This window comes from Accipiter gentilis, unplaced genomic scaffold (assembly GCF_929443795.1).
Source record: "Accipiter gentilis unplaced genomic scaffold, bAccGen1.1, whole genome shotgun sequence".
Lineage (NCBI taxonomy): Eukaryota > Metazoa > Chordata > Aves > Accipitriformes > Accipitridae > Astur > Astur gentilis.
In genome coordinates, this window is record NW_026060847.1 from 160,583 (window position 1) to 187,795 (window position 27,213).

The 27,213-nt window shown below is 53.6% G+C and overlaps 1 protein-coding gene across 1 annotated transcript in view; it reads left to right on the plus strand.

The window, feature by feature from the left end:
• LOC126036931 (deleted in malignant brain tumors 1 protein-like) overlaps positions 1–21,619 on the plus strand; it is a gene marked incomplete at its 3' end in the record, with an annotated part of 180,998 nt that extends 159,379 nt beyond the window's left edge. The window contains exons 7-15 of the mRNA XM_049797164.1: positions 15,281–15,595; positions 17,061–17,369; positions 17,605–17,910; positions 18,460–18,786; positions 18,873–19,187; positions 19,544–19,858; positions 20,484–20,798; positions 21,202–21,237; positions 21,525–21,619. Of these exons, the coding sequence (XP_049653121.1) occupies positions 15,281–15,595; positions 17,061–17,369; positions 17,605–17,910; positions 18,460–18,786; positions 18,873–19,187; positions 19,544–19,858; positions 20,484–20,798; positions 21,202–21,237; positions 21,525–21,619 (2,333 nt within the window). The remainder of the gene's footprint in view (positions 1–15,280; positions 15,596–17,060; positions 17,370–17,604; positions 17,911–18,459; positions 18,787–18,872; positions 19,188–19,543; positions 19,859–20,483; positions 20,799–21,201; positions 21,238–21,524) is intronic.
• Between the last annotated feature and the right edge of the window lie 5,594 nt (positions 21,620–27,213).

Genomic DNA, 27,213 nt, shown 5'->3' on the forward strand with positions numbered 1-27,213 from the left:
GTGCCATACGATGATGTCATCAATGTACTGAAGGTGTTCTGGAGCTTCCCCTTTTTCCAGTGCAGTCTGGATTAGTCCATGGTAAGTGGTGGGACTGTGTTTGCACCCCTGGGGCGATTGATTCCAAGTGTACTGGACACCCCTCCAAGTAAAGGCAAATTGTGGACGACACTCTGCTGCCAGAGGGATTGAGAAAAATGCATTAGCAATGTCAACTGTGGCATACCACTTGGCTGCCTTTGACTCTAGCTCGTATTGAAGTTCTAGCATATCTGGAACGGCAGCACTCAGCAGTGGTGTAACTTCATTCAGGCCACAATAGTCAACTGTTAGTCTCAACTCCCCATTAGACTTCCGCACTGGCCATATGGGACTCTGAAAGGGTGAGCGACTTTTGCTGATCACTCCTTGGCTCTCCAGTTGGTGAATCAACTTGTGGATGGGAATCAGAGAGTCTCGGTTGGTGCAATATTGTGGCTGGTGCACTGTCGTGGTAGCAATTGGCACTTGTTGTTCTTCAATCCTCAGCAACTTCACAATCGAAGGGTCTTGACAGAGGCCAGGCAGGGTAGACAGCTGTTTAGTGCCCTCTGTCTCCAAGGCAGCTATACCAGAAGCCCATCGATACCCCTTCGGGTCCTTAAAATACCCCCTCCTGAGATAGTCTATGCCAAGGATACACAGAGCCTCTGGACCAGTCACCATGGGGTGTTTCTGCCATTCATTCCCATTGAGGCTTACTTCAGCTTCCAATACAGTTAACTCTTGAGATCTCCCTGTCACACCAGAAATACAAATGGGTTCTGCCCCTTGATAACTTGATGGCATTAGAGTGCACTGTGCGCCGGTGTCTACTAAAGCCTTATACTCCTGTGGGTCTGACGTGCCAGGCCATCAAATCCACACAGTCCAATAGAACCGGTTATCCCTTTCCTCCACCTGGCTGGAGGCAGGGCCCCTCTAATTCTGCTCAGAGTATCCAGTACTCACTTCTTGTAAAATTGACTCATCAGTCCCTTCAAGAGGATCAGAAATAAAATCAACCCTTCTACTCTGTTGGAAACTGGAGCGACATTTTTCCTGGCAGAATCCCCTTTTGTGGTGGTTTTTCCTTACAACTCACATACCCATGCATTTAGGACCAAGGTAGGTTTTCCATCCCATTTCCTCATGTCCTCTCCATGATCACATAGGTATAACCACAGGGCATCTCGTGGTGTGTACCTTCTATATTCTCTCTCTTGGGCAGAGGAACACACACTCCTAATAGCTGAGACATTCATCCTTACAAGTGGAGAGTAAGACACATCCTCTTTGATTTGCTGGACATCCTGGGACAGCTTCTCCACAGCCGAAATGCAGGCTTGTAGGGAGGAAGAGAGATTTTCTTTGTATTGCTGGAGTTGGCGAGCCACTTCATCCACTTTCAGTGCTCTTTGTCTTTCCAGGTCATTATTGCCGGTGAGTTGGCATAGACGATGGTGCACTCCATACAAACTTCTGCCACATTGGTCATGTGCATTGGACTTTGTCTGGATCTTTGGGTAATTGTGGGTTGTCCGGGTCATGATGAATCGTCTCTAGCACAGCTAATTCCCTCAGATATTGGATACCTCTTTCCATGGTGGTCCACTTGCTCGATTGACATATAACATCTTCCTTAAAGGGGTACCCTTCTGAGGAGATTGAAGTAGACGGATGCCTGTAATCTTGAAAGCGGATGACAGACGACCCTTTATTGCTAAAACACACACATACTTATAGTCACATATTCTGCAAAGTCACTGTACATGCACACAAGCATAAAATATGATTGGTTATATCAACACTGTACACGCGCATAAACATAAGATATAATTGGTTATACTAACTCTGTACATGCACAGGAACATAGGACATAATTGGTTATATCAACTAAAACATGTGAAACTTGTCTCAGTCTAATTCGTCAAGATAAACTGCCAAATTGAGGTTCTTTGTGCCAAGTTCCCTTTATCGCGGAATGCGCACCTGTGTTCTTCTAATTGGCATCTTTCTTGTTTTGTCTTCTTGTTTGTTCTGTTCAAGGTCTTCTAAAGGCATCTGGAATGCTCTTGCAACCGTTAGCTAAATATGTGTCCACACCTTTCCTTCACACTTGACAGGAGTCGCCTCCAGAGGCTGAGGGCTTGTGTCCCTCTTCCAAGTGCCTTGTCAATGCCACCCTCCCTGGCAAGCGATCCCAGCTGCTTGGCTTCCCTACGTTCTAATTCCAAGCTATTAGCCCCATTGTCCCAGCATCGGAGGAGCCAGGTGATAATATGCTCACCTATATGGCAGCCAAAATCTTTTCGCATTTCCTGCAGCTCACTCAAGGATAGGGACCTGGTTATTACCTCTGGATCTGCCTCTTCGTCCTGTTCCCGTGATGACCCTGGCTCATCTCCCTCCCTCCCTAAGTGAACTGATTTTTTTGTATATTTCTTCTTCTGTATGGCAGCAACTGACACTGGTGCAGGTTGGTCTGCTGGTTCAGTTGCAGTACTGCTCGCCGAGTTTTGGATAACTGCAGTGTCTGTTGCCGGGGTTTGGGTAGCCGCAGTGCTTGTCACCAGGGCTGGAGGGACCACAGTGCCCGTCACCAAGGTCTGGGTGACCGCAATGCTCATTGCCGGGACTGGAGGGGCCAAGGATTGGGTGACCACAGTGCTCATCATTTTGTTGTTAGGTCCAGAGACCTTCTCTTCCCCTTGAGGGTACTGAGTGGTGTTGAACAGGGCTCCATAGGCATGGGCCACGCCCCAGCACATTGTAGCAGTTTTGCCTCTCTAGAGTTGCCAGGGTGACAGCAAACCTTTTCCAAATATTTTACTAGTTCTTCTGGATTCTGCACGTGTTCGGGGGTGAATTTCCAGAACACTGGAGGTGCCCACTTTTCTAGGTACTTGGCCTTACTACCCCACACACCCTGCCACACTTAATTATCCAGCTTTGGGGCAGATCTCTTGGTGATCTTCTTAAAGAGTTGTTTAACCTCAAACAAGAGCTGAACCACATTCAGGAGCATGCTAATTCCTAGCAGTAGGGCTAGGACCGTGCTGGTCTCAACATCCCAAGGGTATTCAAATTATTCAAAATTCTCAAACATCATTGTAACTGGATTGAAGGAGAAAGGAGAGGGGAAGAAAGGTACCCCACTGTCGCGGTAGAGACGGACACGACAAGTAATAGGTCATGCAAGATGGCTACTTTATTGTTCTAACACACCTTTTTATCCCCTTCTTCAGAGTATGTGTTAGTATATGATTGGCTTAGTTAGTAACTAACAATTCATGATTGGTGAGTTTGTCAGGACGGCTCTTCTTATCACTATCTTGTTTTCGTACTGGTCTTCTTGGATCTTTCCAGACTTCTCAAGGATATACTACAAGCTGCTCAAGGCCATGCTGTTCTCAAACTGTCAGGAATTCCATAGACTCGTTGCATCCCTGACAATTCCCCCTTTTTGTATTTGTGCTAAAAATATCATCCCGGCTGCCCTCTGCAGGGCCCTTTGCAGAAGGCCGAAAAGACAGGGCAACATTAGAAGCATAGTTATCAGTCAAGATCACTACCCCTACAGTCTTGAGCAGAGATATCGACCATCCAGACAATCCCCAACCCTCAAATATCTTTGTCCTTGTGCTAAAAGCAAGAAATCAATTGCAGCTCTATTTTATAGCGTAGCATGTCTGACACTATCAATGTCTAGCAGTAAATCTGATAATACTACACCAGTCTGTATTCAGGGACCCCAGAATTTGTGATTCCTGGGGTGGCAATGAGGGTTAATGCCAGATCTGTGAAAACCAGGCATTCCCATCCATTGAGTCCATGACCTGCTGCACAGGGGTCTCCATCAATAAGTTCTTAAATTTTGTTGATGTCAGTGTAACCCCCTATTAAACCTGTGAAAAAGGGATTGCTTGGTGTTGCTGTACTAAGGTATAAGCAATCTTATCCGGTCATGTCAGCCAGGGTCATCCAGATGTTTTCTTTGGTTTGCGGTGGTATCCATGACTACGTCCATCCGAGGACTGTGAGGTAGATGAACCATCTGTACGTTCTTGTGCTGTCTTGCTCCGCAAATTCAGCAATCGGTAGGTGCCAGTTTTCCTTGGGCACCCCCACGGAGGCAACGATGGCCTTGCCGTACACCAGCCCGATGCTCTTCGGAAAATCCCGGTATTTATACATTTGAAGAGGAACGGATTTCAGCACACGTGGCCAGTGGGTGCCAAAAATCCGCCTCATTTGCAACCTACGATGCATGCGCTCGCGGGCCAGGCGCACTGCGTGAGTCATAGTCATCCTCTCTATTGGTTCATGGACTTTGTGATGCGGTTGCAATGCAAAGAGAATCTTGTCCTGTTATATTGGTCAAGGTGACCTACACTTTGTTTTTGGTTTAGGTGGTATTCATATTGCCGCACCCTCTGGGATGTTCAAGATGATGATGGTCGTACAAATCAAGCGGGAGTCCATTGTGGGCCTGTATCTGTTGTGAAACACAAGCACAACCTCGCCCCCAGGTTAATAGCTCACATGGTCCACTCCGCAGACCAGTAACTAAATCTCTAACATGTACTTTAATGCCTCTTTGTAAATTCTGTGTTGATAAAAGAGAAGTGTTGAACAAAGGAGGTAGAGAAGAATTACCCCCATAATAGAGAAAGCTAAGAACATAAACTACGTTATCTAAACATGCTTGTGGTGGCTCCCCAATCATTCCCCCTTTTTGTTTTTGAAGCAGCTGCTTCAAGGTGCTATGTCCACACAGCTCTACTATTTGTGGAGAACCATTTTGATATACTACTCTGCTGTTCCAGTTGTTGTTTTCATACCATACTACTGCTGCTTTACCTGTTTTTCCAGAACCATCTGTGAAGACAGTAGGGCCTTTCACAGGCTCCGGCTGGCTTAAGCTTTTCTGACCAAATGGTATTTCTCGAGCAAATTTCAGGAGCGGGTGCGATGGTAGAGGATACGAGATCTGTCCTTGAAAACCTGCCATAGCTGCTTGCAGCTTGTAATTGTTTACCAGACACCATTCAAAGTACCAATTTTGAACAGGTAAAACAATCGTAGCTGGATCACGTCCTGTTAGTTCTACACATCATTTTCTGGCTTTTATGGTTACATCAGCAATAAGTTCAAACAAGCCAGGAGCAGTTTTTCGTGGCCAGAAATGACAAAAACATCCATTCTAAAAGATGTAATGGGTCATCCCCCTCAGAATTCCACTGCACCAAAGCACCAAATGGCACAGTTTTGTCGATTAGTACAAAGAATTGTATCAATTGAGACAGATCAAGTTGAGAAACAAATTTCTTGTGTATACATTGTTCGACCCTGTGAATTACATTTAATGCTTCCTTATTCAATATTCTGGGTTCTGTTGGATCATTGGAATTTTGTAATAAGTCCAATAGAGGTTGTAACTGTGAATTGGTCAGTCCAAGATAGGGCCTGATCCCGTTCAAGGATCCCATTAATTTCTGTACATCACTGAGTGTCTTAACTGCGGGGTTAAGTTTCACAGGTGGGGGCACAACCTGCTTATTTGTAATTGTCATTCCCAAATATTTCCAGGGTGCTATTTTTTGCTCTTTTTCAGGGGCAATAACTAACTCATATTGTTGTAGCAAATTTGTGGCCAAATTTTTCATGCCATTCAACTGCTCCTTGTTGTCTGATGCTAACAGAATGTCATCTATATAGTGATAACTATAACTAGTAGGGAATTTTTCCCTTACAGGTGACAGAGCTTGTGCAACAAATGATTGACAAGTGGTTGGTGAATTTTTCATGCCCTGTGGCAGAACTCTCCATTGATATCTTTTTGCCGGTTCTGCATGATTGATAGAAGGCACAGAGAATGCAAAAAATTTTTTTTTTTTTTTTTTTTTTTTTTTTTTTGTCTTGGGAAGCTAATGGAATCCTTAAGGTCCATGACAATGATTTCCCAGTCTTGAGGGAACATGGCAGGTGAAGGCATGCCTGGTTGCAGAGCCCCCATCGTGGCCATGACAGCATTGACTTGCCACAGGTCATGCAAAAATCTCCATTTTCCTGATTTCTTTTTTTTCACAAACACTGGAGTATTCCACAGACTGCGAGATGGTTCAATGTGTCTGGCAGCTATTTGTTCTGCTACCATTTCTTGCAGGGCCTTTAATTTTTTCAGTTGGTAGGGGCCACTGATCCACCCACACAGGGTTATTTGTTAACCAAGTTAAAACAAGCATGGGTTGTCTAACACCCTGCAGCACAGTGGCCCCCGTTAAAAATCTGTGATAATTCTCACCCCCCACTGCGACAAGCAATCCCTCCCCCATAAATTGAGGGGAGCTGCCATCACATATGGCTTAATAACTGCTTGTTGGCCCTCAGGATTGGTAATCAGAACTGGAGTGGCTGCCATCTTTGCTCGTGTGGATCCTCCCAGCCCCACTACTCTCATACCAGCCTCCTCTGTTGGCCAGGTAGATGGCCACAGATAATCGGCAATAATAGTCATATCAGCTCTGGTGTCCAGGAGCCCTGCAAGCCTTACTGGAGTCGGAGATCTTCCGTGATTCGACAGCGTGCACGTCATATGTGGTCAGGATGATGAGACAGTCTGAGACCAGCAGACCTGAGGGGTTCCCGTGGAGCTGAAGCCTCCATCGCATCACAGTCAGTGTTCTGCTCTTGAAATAGAACTCGAAAAAGGAACAAGTTGAGCAATGCGAGTACCTTTAGGGATTGTTACTGGCGGGTAGGGGGTCGAAATCATTGCACAAATTTGACCTGTAAAAGCAGCAACAATAACTCCCACATGCACGATTATTCCATTTAACGTGCTACCTGATCTTTCTGGTAGCAATGCACTCAGTCCCCGTCCTATAGGACTCCTTGCATTAAGAGGGACCTTAACCATATCTTTCGTGACTAGAGTTACTGTGTTGGCGGTGGATACATCCAACCCTGCTGAGCCAGCTGTTGCAGCTGACAATTGTTCGCAGAGAGGAATTGGCCAGCTGTCGGGAGGGGATTTGTTCTCCTCGCGCGCCCTCTCGCACTCGTTTTGTGGTTTTCCTGTAGCAGCTGTCCATTAGCATGAAATTTGGAACGACATTGTTTTGCCAAATGTCCTAATTTCCCACATTTCTTGCAAGTAATCTCCGGTGAGTGGTGCACCGGTTGTTTACCTGGTGATGTTTTGTGTGGAGAAGTTACCGTGATGTGCCCTTCACTGCCACACCCAAAGCACTTTCCAGAATTTCTCATAGCATTGGCTAGGGTGGCCACCCTGTGTTCCAGTGTCCCAACTTTAGAACATGCAGCTACCACGTCAGGGAACAGAAGGATCTCCTGGCAGAGCCTGTATGATCTTTTGACAGTCCTCATTAGCATTATCTTTTGCCAACTGTTTGCATAGCATTTGTCTTAAGACCTCATCTTCTACCTGTTTTTCCAGGGCAGCAGATATTTTTTCTACAAACTGTAAAAAGGGTTCTGTGGGGCCTTGGCAGATAGTGATGTATTTTTGCTTTGGAGCTGCCGTATCCATGGTTCGCTTTATTGCCATAAGGCCTATATTTTGGGCATGTTTGAGAGCCATCGGAGGCCATGTCGCCTGCAGCTGAGGGTTACTATACTGCCCTTCACCAAGCAAAGCATCCTCTCCAAGGCCTAATCTCGGGTCACCCTGTGGCAGTCGTGAATTATGCAGCGCCGCTGTGCGTGCCATCTGCCTCCAGGTGGATTGAAATACTTGCAATTGTACGGGCTGAAACAGCACTTGCGCAAGGTGCATAATGTCATATGGACACAGCAGATCTGTGCTGATTATACGAATAACCTGCATTACCTCAGGAGAATTGATTCCAAATTTTTGTTCTTTTTTCTGCAAATCCTGCACTACGCTCCAGCCTATTGGATTGTGCTCATTGTGCTGGTTTGTGCCTGCAGCAGCTTTGAAAACAGGAAATGTAACAGGAGCCTCTGCTCCGTTATCTAGAGGCTTTAGAAATGCTGGTGTTAGAGAGCACGGGCTGAGGCGTTCTACTAGATCCCAGTTGCCAGAGTCGGCAGCACATCTTCTAACTCCCTCCCAGAATTGATCAGGGGATCTTGGGACTACAGTTATTGTGGATGGAGGGAGAGTCCATGGCAGGGGTTCTTTCGGTATGGTTTTATCTGCGAGCTGCAGAGATCGCATAGCGTCAATTAGAGCTTTTTCTGCCTCAGTTTCATTTTGGCTCTCACTTTCTGTTCGGCCCTCATATTCGGTTTGACTCTCACTGTCCTTTCGGCCCTCAATTTCATTACGGCCCGCACGTTCCAGCTCGGTGTTAGTCACCGCATTTTTCTCCTCAGGGGGGGCTGATGGAGTCACCCCTTCCGCTGCCGCACCAGTAGGTGAGGAGGGCCCCTCATCGCCCGGTAAAGTAATTAATGGCATAGGAGGAGGAGGTGAATAAGGGTATGATCTGATTTTGCTCATGAGAGGGTTTCTGCCCGCAACTGCTGATATTGCAGCATCGGCCGCAGCTGTTACTTGAGCAAAAACTTTTTCATTGATAACATTTTCTGATTTCTCATCTTTCTTTTGCTGATCTTTCACATCACATTCTGCTTTCCATTCCTTCAGGGTCTCACGTAATAGACGCCATACGATCGCCAACTTACAGAGCTCTTTCTGTCCTTTAGAGATCTCATCAAACATTTTCCAGCCCACTGCTTGCCATGCATCCACACTGAATGAAGTAACTGTTCTGGCTGTAAAGCCTTGCATCTTACACCATATTAAAATCCTTTTCAGGCTTTGTTCTGGGGTTTTGACCCCTTTTCTTTTTAATAGGGCTTTCCAGGTAGGCAAAAACATCTCTTTTTCTTTTGTTAATTGCTGCCCCATTCTAACAGTTTAGTCCCCGGTGGCTCACCTTACTAGGTGTCTAGGCTCAGGTCCGGACCAGGCAGATTCCACTGCTCTCAGCTTCACAGCTTTTCTCGCTGCCGGTATACTCTTTCGCAGCTCTCGTCGCCGCTGGTATACTTCTCGCTAGTGCTGGATTTTTTGCCATTAGATGATCTGTTCGCTCAGGCGCATCGGGGTCACCATTTGTCGCAGTAGAGATGGACACGACAAGCAATAGATCATGCAAGATGGCTACTTTATTGTTCTAACACACCTTTTTATCCCCTTCTTCAGAGTATGTGTTAGTATATGAATGGCTTAGTTAGTAACTAACAATTCATGATTGGTGAGTTTGTCAGGATGGTTCTTCTTATCACTATCTTGTTTTCGTACTGGTCTTCTTGGATCTTTCCAGACTTCTCAAGGATATACTACAAGCTGCTCAAGGCCGTGCTATTCTCGAACTGTCAGGAATTCCGTAGACTCGTTGCATCCCCCAACACCCCAACCATAGATTGGCTTTCCAAGGAGGAAAGGTAAATGGTGTAGTTATTAATGGCTCAGATGGCTCCCGCAGTATAAAGGTGACAATGCTGACTGCAAATACCGGCTTAATCCCACAGCTGATGACTTTATTATACCATAAACTAATGTTATACAATACATCAAAGTGAAAGCCTTAATCCACCTCCCACGGATGATAAGCAGCAGAAGAGGGACTACATAAAGCAAGCGAGGTGATAGATAACAGAACTTTAAAAAACAGGGCAACAACTCTAAGAACACATAAATCAACATAGTGACCAGCGACTATTAGAGCAATGGAATGAATGCTTATAACAGATCTGGTTTAACAAGCTCTGGTCAGGTTCGTTGTTATCTCAACCCTTCGAGCCCCATGTTGGGCGTCAAAAAGGACTGTCATGGTTTAACCCCAGCCAGCAACTAACTCTACCCCAGCTGAAACCAGGACACCGTCATACCCACATGTTCTCATGCAGCTCTGTGATTGGCTGCCTGCCTGCTTTGGACAAGGAAGTGCTCAGTTATCAAAATATATAACTGTACTACAATATACAGATTTTTGGTTTCATATACATATATATCAGTGAGTGTACAAATACGTATAAATATTTTTTTATGTATTTATGAATAGATACTGTATTTTAAATATATATACCCCTCTGTACGCATATATATACGTATACGTTTATATGTATATGTATTTTTATATATAAAAACCATGTATAAATCTGGAGAAATTAAATATTTATAGCCATTATAACATAGGTATAAAATGGATAAAACCTTTAATAAGAGCTAATGGAATGAACAATTAGAGTTTAAATGTGAACAGAAAGAAAAGTACAAGGGTGGGTCAAGGTTTACCAGGCCTTTACCAGGCTGCAGAAGTCCAGACATGTCTGGGTTGGGGGGAATTTCAAGAGGGTGGGGAGGACACAGACAAGGTGGAACATGCCCGAGGGCTATGGCCCCCTCCTAGGCGGTCACCAAGGAGCCCTCAGTGCAAATCCTGTTAACATAGCAAGAAGCATCCCATCCCGTGAACCGGCCTAGGAGTCCCCCACATCCCAGCCCAGCGAAGCAGGATGGCCATGCAGGGTTACTGGGGCAGACTCTGAGCTTTCCTCAGTGCTGCAAGACACAGGCAATGCCATCTGCAAACATGGAAAAGCAGGACAAAATGCCAGCTTCAGAAAAATACGTGCGTGGGGGCAATACGGAAAAGACCCAAAGATGATCTCAAAAGAGACCATGTGGATGAAAGAAACTAGCCAGTGAGCCCATGAACTGCAAAAGTGGCTTTTGAGGTTCCAAGCAGAGAGGGAGGGTGGTAGTGGGGAACTCCCTTTCCCCATGGGGTTGTGGGGGATCTCACAGCTACCCGTAAGACCACTGTGGGGTGCAGACTGGTGCTATACACATTTCCTTGTCCTCAGGTTGATAACCTGATTGAATGTTTCAAACAGCTCTGGCTGACTGAGAGAGGGGAGAGGTCAGGAGCGTGCTGGCACTTGTGCAGGTCCACCTGAGCCACACCAGCCAAATCCAGTATGCTGTGTGTGTGTCATGTCAAAGGATGGGGAAGGGGGTGGTGATGGTGGATGTAAATGTATTGAATCCTGTAGGACCTGAGCGGGATGTAAACGGGAGGGAAGAAGGTGTAAAGATTGTACTGGGTCTGGCTGGGATGGCGTTAGTTTTCTTGTTAGCAGCCCCTGTGGTGCTGAACTTTTCCTTGGTGCTCAAAAGAGTGTTGACTGATAACACACTGACATTGTAGCTACTGTTGAGCAGTGCTTGCACAGCATCAAGGCCTTCTCTGTTTCTCAGTCTGCCCCGACAGCGAGGAGGCTGGGGGTGGCAAGAGGCTGGGAAGGGACAAAGTCAGGACAGCTGACCCCAACGGACCAATGCAATATTCCACACCATATGTTGTCATAGTCAGCAATAGAACTAGGGGAGTGCTGGGCGTTCTTCAAGGTAGAAGAAGTAATCCACTTATTAAACTGTCTTTATCTCAACCATTGAGATTTTTTTCTCACTTTTGTCCTTCCGTTTTCCTCCGCCATCCCACCGGTGGGGAGTGAGGAAGTGACTGGGTGGGGGCTGCCACATGGGGTCACCCCACCAGACGAGCACATAGAAAATAGGTTGCTATGGGCTTGTGAGGTCACTGGTGCCTGAGTAGATCATAGGCTGGGAGCTGGCGCGTGGCTTGTGTAAGTGGTTGTGAGATTACTGATACCTGACTAGCTGATAGGCCAAGAGGAGGGGCGTGGCTTGTGTCAGAGCTTGTGAGGTCACTTGTGCCTTTGCATCTCACAGACAAGCAGATAGCAAGTAGGTGGTGATGTGGTGGCCAGCTCACTGGTGCCTGAGTAGCTGATAGGCAAGAGGGAGTGTCATGGTGTAACCTCAGCCAGAAACTAAACACCACACAGCTGCTCACTCATTCACCCCCCCGCCCAGAGGCTGGGGGAGAAAATCGGGAAAAGAAGTAAAACTCGTGGGTTGAGATAAGAACAGTTTAGTAGAACAGAAAAGAAGAAACTAATGATGATAATGATAACCCTAATAAAATGACAGCAGTAATGATAAAAGGATTGGAATGTACAAAGAATTCACAGTGCAATTGCTCACCACCTGCCGATCGATGCCCAGTTAGTCCCTAAGCGGCGATCCCCCTGCCCCCGCTCCCCCCAGTTTATATACTAAATGTGACATCACATGGTATGGAATACCCTGTTGGCCAGTTTGGGTCAGCTGCGCTCGCTGTGTCCCCTCCCAACTTCTTGTGTCCCTCCAGCCTTCTTGCTGGCTGGGCATAAGAAGCTGAAAAATCCTTGACTTTAGACTAAACATTACTTAGCAACAGCTGAAAACATCAGCGTTATCAACATTCTTCTCATACTGAAATCAAAACATAGCACTGCGCCAGCTACTAGGAATGCAACTCTGTCCGATCTGAAACCAGGACAGGGAGAAACATGGCTTGGGTATGTACTTGTCACTCTGGGCTGAAGAGCTGATAGGCCAGGACCAGGTTCATGGCCCTTAGAGGTTCTTGTAAGGTCACCAGAGGCAGACTACAGCAACAGCAAGAACCTGGCAAATGGATGTACACGTATGTGTGAGGTCACTGGTGCCTGAGTAGCTGATAGAGCAGGAGGTGGCCCATGGCTTGTGTTTGTGCTCATGAGGTCACTCCTGCCTGAGCAGCTCATAGGCCTGGAGTAGGCCAATGGCACGTGTAGGTGCTTCTAATGTCACTGCTGCCTGAGTAACTGATAGGGCAGGAGCAGGCCCCTAGTTTGTGTTGGTGGTTTTGAGGTCATTGGTGTCTGAATAGCTGATAGGGCAGGAGCAGGCCCATGTCAGATGCAGACACTATGACATCACCTGTGGCTGAGTAGCAGATAGGCTAGGAGTATGCACGTGGCTGTGTATGGATGAACTTGTGATGTCAATCGTGCCTGGATAGCTGGTAGGCCAGGGGCTGGCACATAGCTTGGGTCGTTGCTTCTGGTGTCACCAAAATAATATTCAGACCACAACCAAACATGGCTTTTTGGAAGACCCATCGTTAGCAGAAGTCCATCCACCGCGACCACACATGTGGCACTGTAACTCAGGCACACGCAGTGGTGGCAGTAGGAAGGGTGTGAGGTCACCATGAATATAAATCATGAGCACAGAGCGGTGCCTGTGGGAGGATGGCAGTGTTCACGTCACCGATGGCACCCCATGGCTGCGGGGCTCGGTGCAGAGCGGCCGTGTGCTGTCACAAGGGCATCAGAGGGGACGGGATCCCCTCGGCCCCGTCTCTGCGAGGCCAAAGGAGCAGCCCCTGCAGCCCTGGCTGGAGCAGTCGGAGTAGGGGTGGCTCGGGGGCACCACAGGGATGTGCCTGGGCACGGCGCCAGGAGGAAACCACAGACTTCCTCCGGAGCGCGGGGAGAGCTGCGAGGCCACGTGGGCTGTGGTTTGTGCACCTGCAGGCTGCAGCTCCCGAGCCACCCGCGGGGAATAACGGCCCCTCGGTGACATGCCGAGAGTCAGGGATGTGTCTGAGCCTCTGGGCTGCATGTCTGCTGCTGGGCAGGGACATGTCCCAGCTCCGTGTCCGGCTTGTGCGAGGGACCCACCATGGGGCTCTCCAGGGAGGGACAAACGAGCCGGCACTCGTGGAATGGAGCTCTTCCCCTGGCCAAGGCCCTTTCCCAGCTGCTGCTCCCAGCAAAGCGGGGTCTGAAGCAGGGGCAGGGGCTGTTTCCTTCCCTTCCTGACACAGCCCCCGGTGCAGTCTCAGCCCTGTGATTCCCATGGCACAGGGGTGGCTGTACACTCGCCTCTGGGGCTCTTGGATGTGCCCGGTGCAGGAGATGCTTAGTGCTCCTAGTCCACATGGCACGGTTCAGGGGGTGAAAAACCTGTTCCCACCCCACAACTGGCCCTGTCTTGTGTCGGCCCACCACCACAGTGACGTGACACCTGTAGCGGAGCCACCTCTCATATATGGTCATGAATGGTGCTGGAGAAGTTCATTGGAGGGCTGGGCTGTGTCGGAGGGGAGATGGCTCCCGATAATGTCTAAAAAGGTGCTGCTGCTTCAATTGGCTCCTCCTGTAGCTGGGCTGGCATCTGCAGATATATAACCCTCCCATTGCTGTTGTCCCTGTGAGTTCCCGGGAGCTGTGACAGGGAGTGGGGCGCAGCAGTGGTGTGCTGGCAGGGCAGGAGGCTCAGGATGGGGACAGAGGGACTGGTGTTCCCGCAGGTGCTGTGGCTTCTCCTCTGGGTACAGCTGTGCAGGGGTAAGTGTCAACTCCCTTGTCCCACAGCCCAGGGCCAGCAGGTACCAGTGTGGTCATTGGGATTTTTCTGGGAATGGGGTTTCTTTGCAGGTGCTACTGAGATGAGGGGCAGAAGGTGCTCAGGTCCAGGGACCCTGGGCCTTTCCCTGTTCCCATCTGGGTTGGCAAGAATAGCTCTTTTTCCAAGGGTCCAGTGTTCAGGGCAGCCTGTGCCTGGCTGGATTCATAGACACCCTGTCCTGGGGTACCCCTTTGGGATGCCCTGTTCCCCAGCACTGTGCCTCTGGAGCTGGTGGTGGCCTAGCTGGTGATGGCGGCACCCAGAGATGCCCAGGGCACTGCCGAGCTCTAGGGTACCTCGGAGGGTTTGCGTGCTGCTCACTGCCCCTTTGGTCCAGGGGACCCCCTGACCCCATGAGAGCAGTTTGGACCCCACAGAGAGAAGGGGACTGGGGCATCTACAGTAGAGAGACATCCTTCCTGGGGAGCTTGGCCCAGGGCATGGACTGGGCTGACACCAGGGGTGAGGAGGGGACATGGGTTGGGGGATCCTCAGAATCGTCTCAGTGCTCCCTGGGAACGTGAAAAGCCCTGGGGGTGGGGGTGGGTTTGGATGGTGCTGGGGCAGGTGCAGTCTGGTGCTGGAAGCTGCAGGCCTGGGTACAAGGAGCTGTTGAGGGGGTGCCAGGCTGGGGAGTAGAGGGTGTCCAGTGCAGTGCTTGGCAGTGTGTGGGTGGGTGTGAGTGGGGGGCAGGTGGCTGTTGGGGTGGGAAGAGCTGCCTTGTGCAGTGGGATGGCGAGTGACACAGCTGGGACGGAACTGGGCACCCACAGCCTTGTGCAGTCCATGGGGATAAAAAGGACCCCTGCACTGATCTGGGGAGAGCCTGGAGGAGAGAGGGAGAGATAGAGGGCTCCTACCCCAGTACCTGTGATTCGGCGCACGTAGGGGGTTCCCCCAGACCTGCAGTGCTGGGGTTTGGCACTCTCCTGACGCATCCCATGCTGGTGTTTGAAGGAGCTGAGGAGGTGAGGCTGGCGGATGGCAGCAGTCTCTGTGCTGGGAGAGTGGAGGTGAAACACAATGGCGAGTGGGGGACCGTATGTGATGACAGCTGGAGCATGAACAATGCAGCAGTGGTTTGTAAGCAGCTGGGCTGTGGGTCTGCTGTTGGAGCTCCCGAGGATGGACACTTTGGGGCAGGATCTGGCCCTATTTGGATGGATGAGGTTGGCTGTAAAGGCACCGAGTCTGCCCTGTCTGACTGCAAACACAGAGGATGGGGTGAACATGACTGTGACCACAGTGAGGATGCTGGAGTGATCTGTTCAGGTAAGGGGACAGCCTGCTGCCTACCTCTGGGTCTGGGATGGGGGATGGGACCGTGGCTGTGTTCTCAGGGAGCAACAAGGGGACACCAGAGCAGGGCCCAGTGGTGCTGGTCTAACTGCCAGGCTGGGACTGTCATTGTTGATGTCCCCAGTCCTTGGGGAAGGCCCAGAGGGATCCTACCCCAGGGTGATCTGACCTCGCCAGAGTGTCTCAGTCACCCTCAGTCAGTGTCTTGGGCTGCAGATGAATCCTCCATCCTTCCCCGGGGTGTCCATTGGGCTTCACTGATCTCCACCCATTCTGCCAGTTTGCAGCCAAGAATGCTGAGGGTCCCTGTGCTGGAAACACGCAGGGGCACTTGCTCAGCACTCCACACACACCTTGGAGGAACGGCATGAGATGGCTGATCCTCCTTGGTCATTCCCCTTTGCAGACATGGTTACCTCACCTGAATCAAATGGGCTTTTCAGAGAGGATGAGTGCTGGGCCCTGGGGAATGGAGCAGGGTGGCCACAAAGCCCTTTGCTGCCTGTGCCCAAGGCTTGGCTGTGTGGACCAGCATTTGCGAGGGTTAGAGGCTTGGCAGATGCTCGACTCTGGCTGCTTCCTCCTGCATCACCACAGTCACAGGCTGTCACTGGGATATATCCCTGGGACTGTGACAGCCCTCTGGGGCACAGTCCCATGTAGGCAGCAGTGACCCACTGCCCAATCTCTCCTGCCTGCCCATGGTTCCCCACACCGCCCCATGACACAGGGTCTTTGGCAGCAGTTACTGACCCTCATCTGTGCCTGCTGTTCTCTGAGAGCTGGCATGGGTCCAGGGGGACTCTCCTGCCCCTCTGTCATGCCATCCATCTCGGTTGTGGACACCTCCAGGCAGAGCACTCTGTCCCTGGCTGAGGACATCCTCCCCGCCAAACAGACATCAGAGGGATCTTCACAGGCACCAGGCATGATAGCTGCTGCACCGTTTCTCTGCTCTGTGACATCTTCCACCTAAAATGAACCTTCCAACACCCCAGGAACACCCCTGGGATCAGAGGGTGCTTCTGGTTGCATCCGGGCGATGGTCCTGCCTGGCCCAAAGCTCTGCAGGGGCTAGGCAGGCTGCAGCAGTCATTATCATCTGGGCCAGTTCTCCTGGATCCAGACTGCTCACACTATGGCAGTGCTGGGGGGACCATGCCAGGCTGCTCAGGGGACCTTGTGTGCAGCAGTTTGTCTGAGCAGCACCTGTGGCTGTGAGTCTGTGACAGACACGCACCCTCAAGTGCTCTGCTGGTGTAGAGATGGGGTGCGTGGGGGTCTGGATGTGCCTGTGTCACCAACACCCCCCCAACAACTTCCTCTGGAATGTGCGCTGGGCAGTTTGGTCATGGCTTGCTTGAGCATGATGCAGGACATGGGCATTTAACTGCCAGAGGGCTCTGGGAACTCCCAGTTGTTATGGGTTTTTTTCCAGGATTTGTCCGGCTGGTGGAAGGGAAGAGCCACTGCTCAGGACGTGTGGAGATCCATGACGGGGACCAGTGGAAAACTGTCTGTGATTCACATTTTAGTCCCAAAGATGCTGATGTTGTCTGCAGGGAGTTGCAGTGCGGCGTGGCCCTGCCTTTTGCTGGGCCAGCTCACTTTGGAGAAGGTGTCAGTCCCATCTGGGATGGAGAGCTGCAGTGTGTGGGGAATGAATCCCGCCTCATCTCCTGCCGCAGAGGGTCCTCCAGGGACCAGCCCTGCACCCATGCAAACAGCGCTGTTGTCACCTGCACACGTAAGGACTCAGGGAGGTGTTGACCACCAGGGCTGTGGCAGGGGTTGGGGAACAGAGCAAGGACCGTGCTGGGCCAGGTGTGAGGACAGGAGGGATGATGGGATTGTCTGCAGCATGAAAATAGTGCAGAAGGAGAAGAAAGGCATGCTGTCCCTCTGGCCTCCCTGCCAGCTACTGCGGGTATGTGAGCACCAATCCACCCTCTCTCCTCCTCCTCTGTCCCCACAATACACAGGGTTCAGCCTGGTGAACGGCAGCACAGCGTGTGCAGGGAGGGTAGAGGTCCAGGTGTCGGGGACCTGGGGGACCCTCTGTGCCTCCCACTGGGATCTCTCAGATGCCCACGTTCTCTGTCGTCAACTCAACTGTGGGTTTGCTGAGTCCATTCCTGGAGGAGAGCATTTTGGGAGAGGCACTGGCCCCGTCTGGAGAGACTCATTCCACTGTGACGGGACAGAAGCCCACCTGGGACAGTGCCCAGTGATCACCCTGGGAGCCTCACCATGCTCCCACGGGAACAACGCTGCTGTCGTTTGCTCAGGTGAGTGCTGGAAAAATGCTTCATTAACTCCATTTGCCATTCGTGTGTGACGTGGCCACCCAAAGCAGGGATCCCATGGCTGTGCAAGGCTGAATTTCTCCCTGGAGAAACCCTGGCTTCCCCAGGAGCCATCTGGAGGGCTTTGCCTGCTCAGAGTGACAGCTCTACTTTGTGAGAGCTGAGGGCTGAACGGAGGCAAGCATCTGCCCCCAGGGCAGTGGCTTAGGTCCCAGCACCACCACCAGGCCTGGGCTCCTCCATTCTCCTACTGTTGGACAAGCCCAGGACAGGGCTCCAGGGCTGTGCTCCACCTCTCTGGCTGCAGACAACTGCATCCCAACCCCAGACAGAGCTCTACAGAGCCTTATCCCACCACCCAGGCAGCAGGTGCCTGGGTGCCCCCAGCAGCAGCAGACCTGGGTGTGAGCTGCAGAGAGGATTTTGCCTTCACTTCTCATCAGCAAAAGTCTCAATCTTGTTGTGTATGATTGGAAAATCCCCCCTCACCCTGCTCCCTGAAGGGTGCTGTGGCATCTCTGCTCTCCCCAGGCTCAGCCGGCTTTGCATCCCTGCGGCTGGTGGGTGGAGGGAGCCGGTGCGACGGACGAGTGGAGATCTTCCAGAACGGGACATGGGGCAGAGTCCTGGACGACCAGTGGGACGTGCAGGAGGCCAGCGTGGTGTGCCGGCAGCTGCAGTGCGGAGAGGCAGGGACAGCCTACAACCCTCCAAAGCCTGAGCGAGGGACGGGTCCCGTGGGGCTGCGAGGGGTCCGGTGCACAGGGCACGAGGCCAACCTGTCTCTCTGCAACACCTCCCTGCCCGAGAGTGCACTGGCAGCAGGGGTTGCGGAGGACGTGGCAGTCATTTGCTGGGGTGAGTGGTGCTGCACGGGCCCCCCAGGTGATGGGGTGGGTAGGCAGCCGGCCCCTGACAGCAACCGAGGTTTCTGCCCACTGCAGGGAGCCGGAGGGTCCGGCTGGTGAACGGGTCTGGGCGCTGTGCTGGGAGAGTGGAGATCTACTACCAGGGCATCTGGGGAACTGTCTGTGATGATGGCTGGGACCTGTCTGATGCTGCCGTCGTTTGCCACCAGCTGGACTGTGGAGGGGCAGTGAAGGCAGCCGGCTCTGCTCAGTTCGGGGAAGGCTCCGGGCAGATCTGGCTGGATGGCGTGAACTGCTCTGGGGCCGAAGCTGCTCTCTGGGACTGCCCTGCCAGGCCCTGGGGGCAGCACGACTGCGGGCACAAAGAGGATGCGGGAGTCATCTGCTCAGGTCTGTGGTGGGAGCTGTAGTGGGAATCTAGTTCCTAGGGAGGCCAGGACACAAGGAGAGACAGGCATGGCCAAGGCTGTCCCTGGCTGCCTCTGAGCTCCTGCCCGAGCATGTCCTGTGGACACCCATGCACGGGTACCCTCAGTCCCACTGCGGGTCCCTGGAGAGCTCAGCCATCCCTGAGGGTTAGCAGGAAGGGCAGGGGTGTCTGTCCATCAGGGACTTCTCTCTGCACTTGGGTGCAAGGGGGATGTGCTGGCCCTGGCCCTACCCAGATAAGGGCCTGGGGGGTGCAGGGTGTCCTGGGTCCCACAGCCCCAGACCAGCCTGTTCCCCCTTGGTGCCTATCCTCCCAGAGTTCGTGGCCCTGAGGCTGGAGAACAGTGATGGCTGCTCCGGGCGCCTGCAGGTTTTCTACAACGGGACGTGGGGCAGCATTTGCTCCAACTCGATGACTCTCGACACGGTGTCTCTGGCATGCAAGGAGCTGGGCTGCGGGGATGGAGGAACTCTGGAAACACAGCTGCCTTACGGAATGGTGTCTGGTGCTACGTGGCTGGATTACGTGCAGTGTGGGGAAAAAAACAGCTCCTTCTGGCAGTGTCCCTCTGCTCCCTGGAACCCACGGTCATGTGAAGACCTGCGAGAGGAGACCCGCATCACCTGTACTGGTAACTCTGAACCACCTGGGCACCCCAGTGTCACCTCAGCACCTGTTGCCTGCTGGGTATGGCCAAATGTAGAGAAAGAGCTTGGAGGGGCTTTCCCTTTCCATGTCAGTCCCTTCTGCTGCTGGTGGCAGAAAAGCGATCACAGCCACACACATCCAGCAGCAATTGCCACCCAGGTTGCCAGCAGCACCTGGGGGAGGCAGAGGCATCTCCAGGTGAGGTCTCAGAAGAGACCAGACAGGGTTCAGAAGAGCCTCCCCTCCATAGACATGTTCCTGCTGCTCTGTTAAACAGGGACTTTTGGGGGCTGAGCAGTCTGGGTCCCCCCACAGTCCTGTGCGTGCCCCCTCAATGACCAGGGTTCAGTTGCTGCCGTGATCGAGATAGCAGAGGGAGGCACAAGCAGAGCTCAGTTCTGCTCTCTTCTGCACGATCTCCCAAACCAGCCCTTTCACCACAGTGTTTCCTCTTCAGGGAGACGCCCAGAGATGCCCTCAATCCCTCTGGCCCCGTGCCCCAACTCCACGAGGTGCACAGGTAGGGAGCTGCTCCTCTGTGGATGCTTCTTGTCTGGCAGGGCTCTGCCTGCAGTCTCCGTGCCATGGGAGGTCTTTGCCTTCTCCAGACAGGGAGAAGATTCGTGCCGTGGGAGGTGAGGACAGGTGCTCGGGCAGAGTGGAGGTCTGGCACCGTGGCTCTTGGGGAACAGTGTGTGACGACTCCTGGGACATGCGGGATGCCGAGGTGGCGTGCAGGCAGCTGGGCTGTGGCCCCGCGATGTCTGCCCTGCATGAGGCTGCGTTTGGGGAGGGGACGGGCCCCATCTGGCTGGAGCAGGTGGAGTGCCGTGGGACAGAGCCGTCTCTGCAGGACTGCTGGGCCCGGCCTGGGGATGGCGGTGCTTGCCGGCACAAGGAGGACGCTGCTGTAAACTGCTCAGGTGAGCGGCAGGGCTGGGACCCCTTGCTCAGGGGAAGGCCTTTTGCCCCCTTGGTCCTGGCATGGCCTGTAACCTCCCAAGAGGAAGAACATTTCTGCAGAGTGCAGGAGCCTGGTGCCAAGTGGGGAGCAGCCTCGGTGGAACTGGACGTCTTCTGGCCATTGCCTGTGGGGCCCTGCAGCCCCAGGGTTATCCCCTGGGCTGCCTGTGCCATCCTGCCTGCCACCCAGAGCAGAGCCACTGTTCCCTATCCCGCCCTCTCTTTCTAGCACTGCAGGAGAGGCAATTTGGGTGGGATGTGTCAGGGACATCCACAGACACACACACGGTGTGTTGGGGGAGAGGCTCCCCGCTGCCCTCACACGCACCCTCTCTGCCCAGCTCTTCTTTTCCTCCTCTGCAGCTACACCCAGGACAGCAGCACTCCCACCCCGAGCAGGTAACTTGCATTGCCCCTGCAGCTGGGTATCCCCAGGGCAAGACTGTGACCCACAGCGGGGTGGAAGGGGCTCCTTGCTGGGGTGTGAAACTCCCAGGAGAAGGCACTGGTCTGGGGGTGAGGAGGGTAGGGAACGTTGAAATTTACTCATTGGGGTAGAAGTTTCTCCATTGCTCATCCCTGGGGCCCTCCACCCCCTGCTGCCTTGTGTGATGGGGGTCAGGAATGGTGCTTTTCCCACCTCACCCAGGCCTGGTGCTGGCCTTTCCATATTCTTGCCCACACAGATTCCCCCCAGGGCCGTCTGAGTGGCAGAGGGAGAGTCTCAGTGCCCGTCATCATCTGCATCATTCTGGGGGCCCTTCTCTTCCTGCTCCTGGCCCTCCTGGCTGGGCAAGCTCTATGCACCAGGGCTGGGCGCAGAGGTTGGTCTTTCCACAGCGGTCCCAGGGGGAGATACCTCCTGGAAGGGCTGTGGGGTGTCAGTGAGGGGCATTGGCAAAGCTGGGGGGGTGAGACCGTGTGCTGCCACTTGTCCCATGCACCACCCCATTGAGTGCCTGGCCGTGGGGCACCAGCAGCAAGGGGTGGAGAGAGCCCAGAGGCGGGGGGAGGTAGCGATGGGGCGAGGAGAGAAATGCCAGAGCGGGGCTGGGGGAAATGTGAGCAGAAGGCAGATGGCCAAGGCTGCCAATGCTCTGGGTAGTGCTTGGGGAGGGACTCTGGGACAAGGGAGATGATGGGAGGAGTGCAGGGCAGAAGGGTCCATCCCCGTGGTGTCAGGCCCCCAGGCTGTCCCCTCTGCCCAGCCCTGCCCACCCCTGGCTACTCTAGACCCATTGGGCAGATAGGGGAAAGCTCCAGGTGGAGGAAACATGGGAGCTGCTCCAGGGTCAGCCAAGGGGTACATGACCCTGGGGCCAGAGGGGCATGAGCACTGTCTCTGATGGGATGATGCGAGGGTGACGCTGCCCCAGATAATCTCCACAGTGATGTTGCCCTCACTGGGGATGTGGCGGCTGTGCCTGCACAGTGCAGTGGGGCTGTGCCATTGGGCCAGTCCTGGGCTGGCCCAAGAAACAGGTTTGGGGCATGGCAGTCTGAATCCCATTGCCCCTCTGCCTGTCCCTCTGCCAGCCCTACCTCTGTCCCCAGGCTCCAGGAGTGCTCAGGAGCCCTTCCCTGAGGCCCTGTACGAGGAGATCGGTTACAGCCCAGTGTGGGAGAAGCAGGCGAGGTTTGGTCGCTCAGGTGGGTGTGGGTCCTCCCTGGAGGAACATCTGCAGGACCCTTTCCCCTGGCCCCAACCCCGGGCTGATTCCCTTAAGCCCCCCAGCCCATGGTCCTTGTGACACTGGGGCCACGTGGTCTGTGGGGAGACCATCCAGGTCCTGGGCCTGGAAGGGGAGCTTTCTCCCAAACAGCTTTGCCTGTCCCAGCAGGACAGCCCCTCTCTTCCTGCCCCTGCACCCCAAGTGACACCCACGGAGTGAGGGAAGGGGCTGTCCTAGGGCAGCTCTGGGAGCACCTTTGAGACAGGGTTTGCCCCAGGGAGGCAGGGGGATTTCCCAGCCCTCCTCCCCACGCAGCCCCATCTCTGTTCGTCCCCCTTCCCCAGCAGCACTGACCACGAGGCAGGTCAGAGGGGCTCACTTCCTAACAGCCACCGTGCATCTCTGCAGGCTCCTATTCAGAGGAGTCCCTGACCCAGCTCCAGCCCTACCCTGGGGTCAGCGAGGAGGAGGATGGTCTGGGCTCAGCACCAGGTAACAGAGGCAAGAAGGAGTTGATCTCCCTGAAGACATGTGATGGGCAGAGGTGTCACTCTGTGTCACCGCTGGAGATGGGAAGGACATGGGGGTCTCCTGTGGTGCTGCCAATACCCGTGTCTCAGCCCTGTGTCCCTGCGCATCTTCGCTCTGCTCTGCAGGACATATCTTCTCACTGTCACCAGCTCCCCTCTCTCTTCAGATGTTCTTGTCCCACCTGGAGGTGACCCAGCAGATGGTTATGATGATGCCAGGGAGGTTTCTGATCCCGTGGAGGATGTTGCCTCTGGTCAGGGAGAGAGGGAAATGGCCGGGGATCCAGAGGAGGGAGCAGAGCCCAGGGTTGCACCCGGAGGTGAGTGGGGTCTCAGGACAGCAGTGACTTGGGTGGCCCAAGGGGTGGCACCCCAGGAACCAGCAGTGCTAAATTTCCCAGCCTCCTGGGAAGGGGGAACCTGTCCCAGGAGTTTTCCTTGGAGGGACTAGGGGTAGGAGAAGGAGCTGAATGTGGTGAGGAGCAGGGAGGAAGATGCTGTACAGACCCCATGGGCCGAACTACATTGTCCTGCCTTGCTGCTTGCAGGGGCCAGCCTGCACTCCTGGAGAAGTGCTGGGGTCCCTGGAACTGAAGAAGACACGTGGCCCCTGTCCTTCGGGAGCATGGGCTATGATGATGCTGAAGAGGTATCTCTGGCACATCCCCCTGAGGACACAACGGCTGTGACACTGGAGCTCTGTGCACAACAGTCCCAGAGCCCCAGGCCATGAGACCCCATCCCTGCCGTGCAGCTGCATGCAACCAGAAGGGAGGTCTGTGGAGCTGGGAGAGCTGTGAGCACCAGGGAACCATGTCCCTTGGCCCATGGGCAGTAGAAACTGCCTGGAATTTCCTCTATGTTTATTCCCTCTTTTTGCTATGTATCATCTTTGTTGTTACTAAAAGTCTCCGGGGGCTTTGACCCGGAGCTGGTGCTTGCCTGGCCAAGTGTGAGGGCATCTTCCTGAGGCTGATGAGGAGGAGCAGAGAACAAAGTCATGGAGGTGGGGAAATGCGCATGTCTCAGGGACAGCAGGCTTGGAGTCAGGTTATGGAGCAGCAAGAGCCCATGGTCCCTGGGGAACAACCCTGCTGACAGAGACATTTCCATCCTACTGGCCACAGGCAGTTTCTAGTCAAAATGACTCTCTGAAAGGTCCTGTGATGCACCGCAGTGGGAGCACCCATTTTGTCAGTCTAGGGTTTCCCAGCTGCTCTTTGCCTCAGGCAGGGCCTGGGCCATGCTGGTGCCACAGTACAGAGACCATGACAGAGCTGCCATGTCAGGGTGAGTCCTGGGCTGTGGCCCCACAGAAGTGAGCCCTGAAGTGGCCGCACTGCCCTGAACACCCCAGCCAGCCCCAGGGGGGAAGATGGCCCACAGATTACCTCCCACCATGGATAAGAGGCAGCTCTGTTCCCCACTGCCCCAGCATAGGTTGAAGAGATTCTTTCTGGGACACACGGGGCTGGGATTCCCTCTCCTCATGCTCTGCCAGGACCCCAGTCTCCATCGGCTGCTCCTGCTGCCTTGGGCCCTCGTAGACCCTGAGCACTCTTGTCAAGGCACTGAGCTGCCTCCTTCCTGAGAAGAGGCTTCAAAGCCCCACGGCTGCCTGGGACCCCTCCTCCTGCTCTTCTCCAGCTCCCACCCCCGCTCTTCTTCTGCCTCTCCATGGATGTCAGTTTGGATTTGTGTCAGGGCGGTACTTGTGTGTAGGTACAAGACGGATGGGAACAGAGGGGATGGGGGCACCTTTCCCCCACCACTGTTGGAGGGCCAGGGGGAGAAGAGAAGATCCCTAGGAGATGTGTGCTACAGCTAAAAGCTGTTGTCCAGTCCCTGGCCTGGAGAAGGGCTCATCTGGGAGGATGCTCACGTGGGCACATTTCCATGGCAGAGGAGATTTTGTGTCCTTCCCCTAAAAGAGGCACTGCTGGGAGCTGAGCCAGGGTTCCTTTTCCTTGGCTGTGGCTTTCAGCTGCCCCAGTGCCCATGGGCAGAGAAACCTCTTGTGCAGGAACGAGGCGGGGAGAAGTGTTTGACACCTGGGCAGGACCTGGTGCCCAAACTGCTCTCCCTGGTTGTCCTGGTGGGTCTCCACACCCCTCTGGCACTTCCCCAAAAGGCTCCTCTGCTGTGGGCTGGAAGGTGCCTTGGCTGTCTGTGGCAGGGTTCCCTGTGGGGAGTTGCTGGAGCTCAGTACTGATGCAAGCAGCAGGATCTGGCCTTAGAGAGAAGAGGAGAGGAGGTGGCTGTCACCAACATCCTCTCCCACTTCAGCATTGCCCCATTCCCTGCTGGGAGCTCCTCCACCCCTGCAGTGATCCTGGGGGGATCTGGGAGAAGCCCAGGCACACACACCCCTCTGTCCCATACCCCAGAGCCTTCCTGCTGGCAGACCCAATGGGAGAGCAGCGTTCCCAAGGTGAGACCCCCACGGTGATGGGTGACATACACGGGCACTGCAAACACAGCCTCCATCCCCTGGAAAACTCCCATGGGGGCAAGCTCCAGCCCTGCATCTCAGCGAAGGAAGGTATAAAAGTGAAGTAAAGAAAGGGGGAGTGTTATCTTCTGAACACAGGATGGTGGGGGCTATGGGCAGTATGGACACTGACGTGCAGACTCAAGGTGCTCCAAGTGGGGAACCCAGCACCTGTCCTGTGCCACCTCACTGCCAGCTCTGCCCTCCCACAGGTGTAATACTTCTCCCTTACCCTGGTACTTGGCAGGTATTTTCCTCTTCCTCCTTGGGGAGATGAGCCACAGGCCTGTGTGTGCTTGAGGGGGCAGCACACCTGAGCTGGACGAGCCTTTTTCATGGCATTTGGGGACCTGAACTGTCAGGCCCTGCAGGCTGGGTCCATTCTCTGCAGCAAAGCAAGATTGTCTCTGTACCCCAGATCTGTGGTTGTTCCTGCAGCTCCCGAGGACCTGCCTGAGGGGCGTCAGAGTGATACCCCATGTCTCAGCACTGCAGCCCCCATGCTGGGCAGAGCTTGGCTGTTTCAAGCCCATAGGAGAGCAGCCTTATTTCTCTGAGTTTCTTTCTTATTTCTCTGCTGGGCACCCTGCAGTGAAAGTCCATGTCTCATGCCCCATTTTGGTTGTGGGTGTTATTGCCAGGGGAGCAGCCGAGGCACCATCTCCTGGCCCTCCCTGCCTGTGCATGGCTGTGGACAGCCTGTGACTCCCTGATCCTACCAGCACAGTAGTTACGGAGTAGTGACGGAGTCACCAAATACCCCAGGAACAAGAGGTCTGCACCGGTCGCACCTCTGCATGGTCGTTCCTGACCTCAGCAGATCCAGGTTCCCTGAGCTGAGGCTCTTCTCAAGCCAGTGGCAATGGTGGAAGGATGGTGGAGACAAAACTCCAGCTGGGAGTCCCACAGCCCTGCCCATGCTCGTCCAGCCCTGACACCCTTACCTGCTGGCACAGAGTGCTTCCCATGTGGTATGGGATCTCCACCTAGAGTGGAGACAGGACAATCCCAGAGCCTTCGCCCTGGAAACCCAGCAGGGCAGTGTGGCTCTGGTCCCAAAGGACACCTGGGCTGGACCAGCACCCTCACACCACATCTCCCAGTGCAGCCAGAAGGGATTCCGTAGTGTGCTGCTGCTGTCTATCCCCTCCCTGAAGTCTCCTTGCAGGCACACTCTGCTGCCAAGCATTGTCCCCTGGCTTGTTTGTGGGTCTAGGATTCAGGGCAGTGACCTGAGCTCAGGTCCAGCACAGCTGCCTGCTTCTCCTCCAAGAAAGGGCTCAGAAGAGGCAGCACACACAGGCCTCCCACAGCCCTGCCCACCTCACAGCCAAGCCCTGGGTGGACAGGTCAGGCCCAAAGGGCCTGGGGAGGAGCAGTGCCCGAGCTCCAGCCCACAGCTGCCTGAGGCTGGGCAGTCAGGGCAAAAGCACCACCCCTGGAGATGCCAGGGACTGAACCCAGGACCTCCCACATGCGAAGCGGGTGCTCTTCCACTGAGCTCCATCCCCTTAATGCCTGCCAGCAGGAGAGATGCTCTTCTCCTGTGATGTGTCTATGACAAGGGAAGCAGTCTGTGCACCATCAAGAATGGCAAAGAGGAGAGAGACAGGGTCTTTGCAGAGACCCTGCAAAGGAGAGATGCCATCTGCTGTGGTGCAGGGAAGGAGGGGCGGCTAGA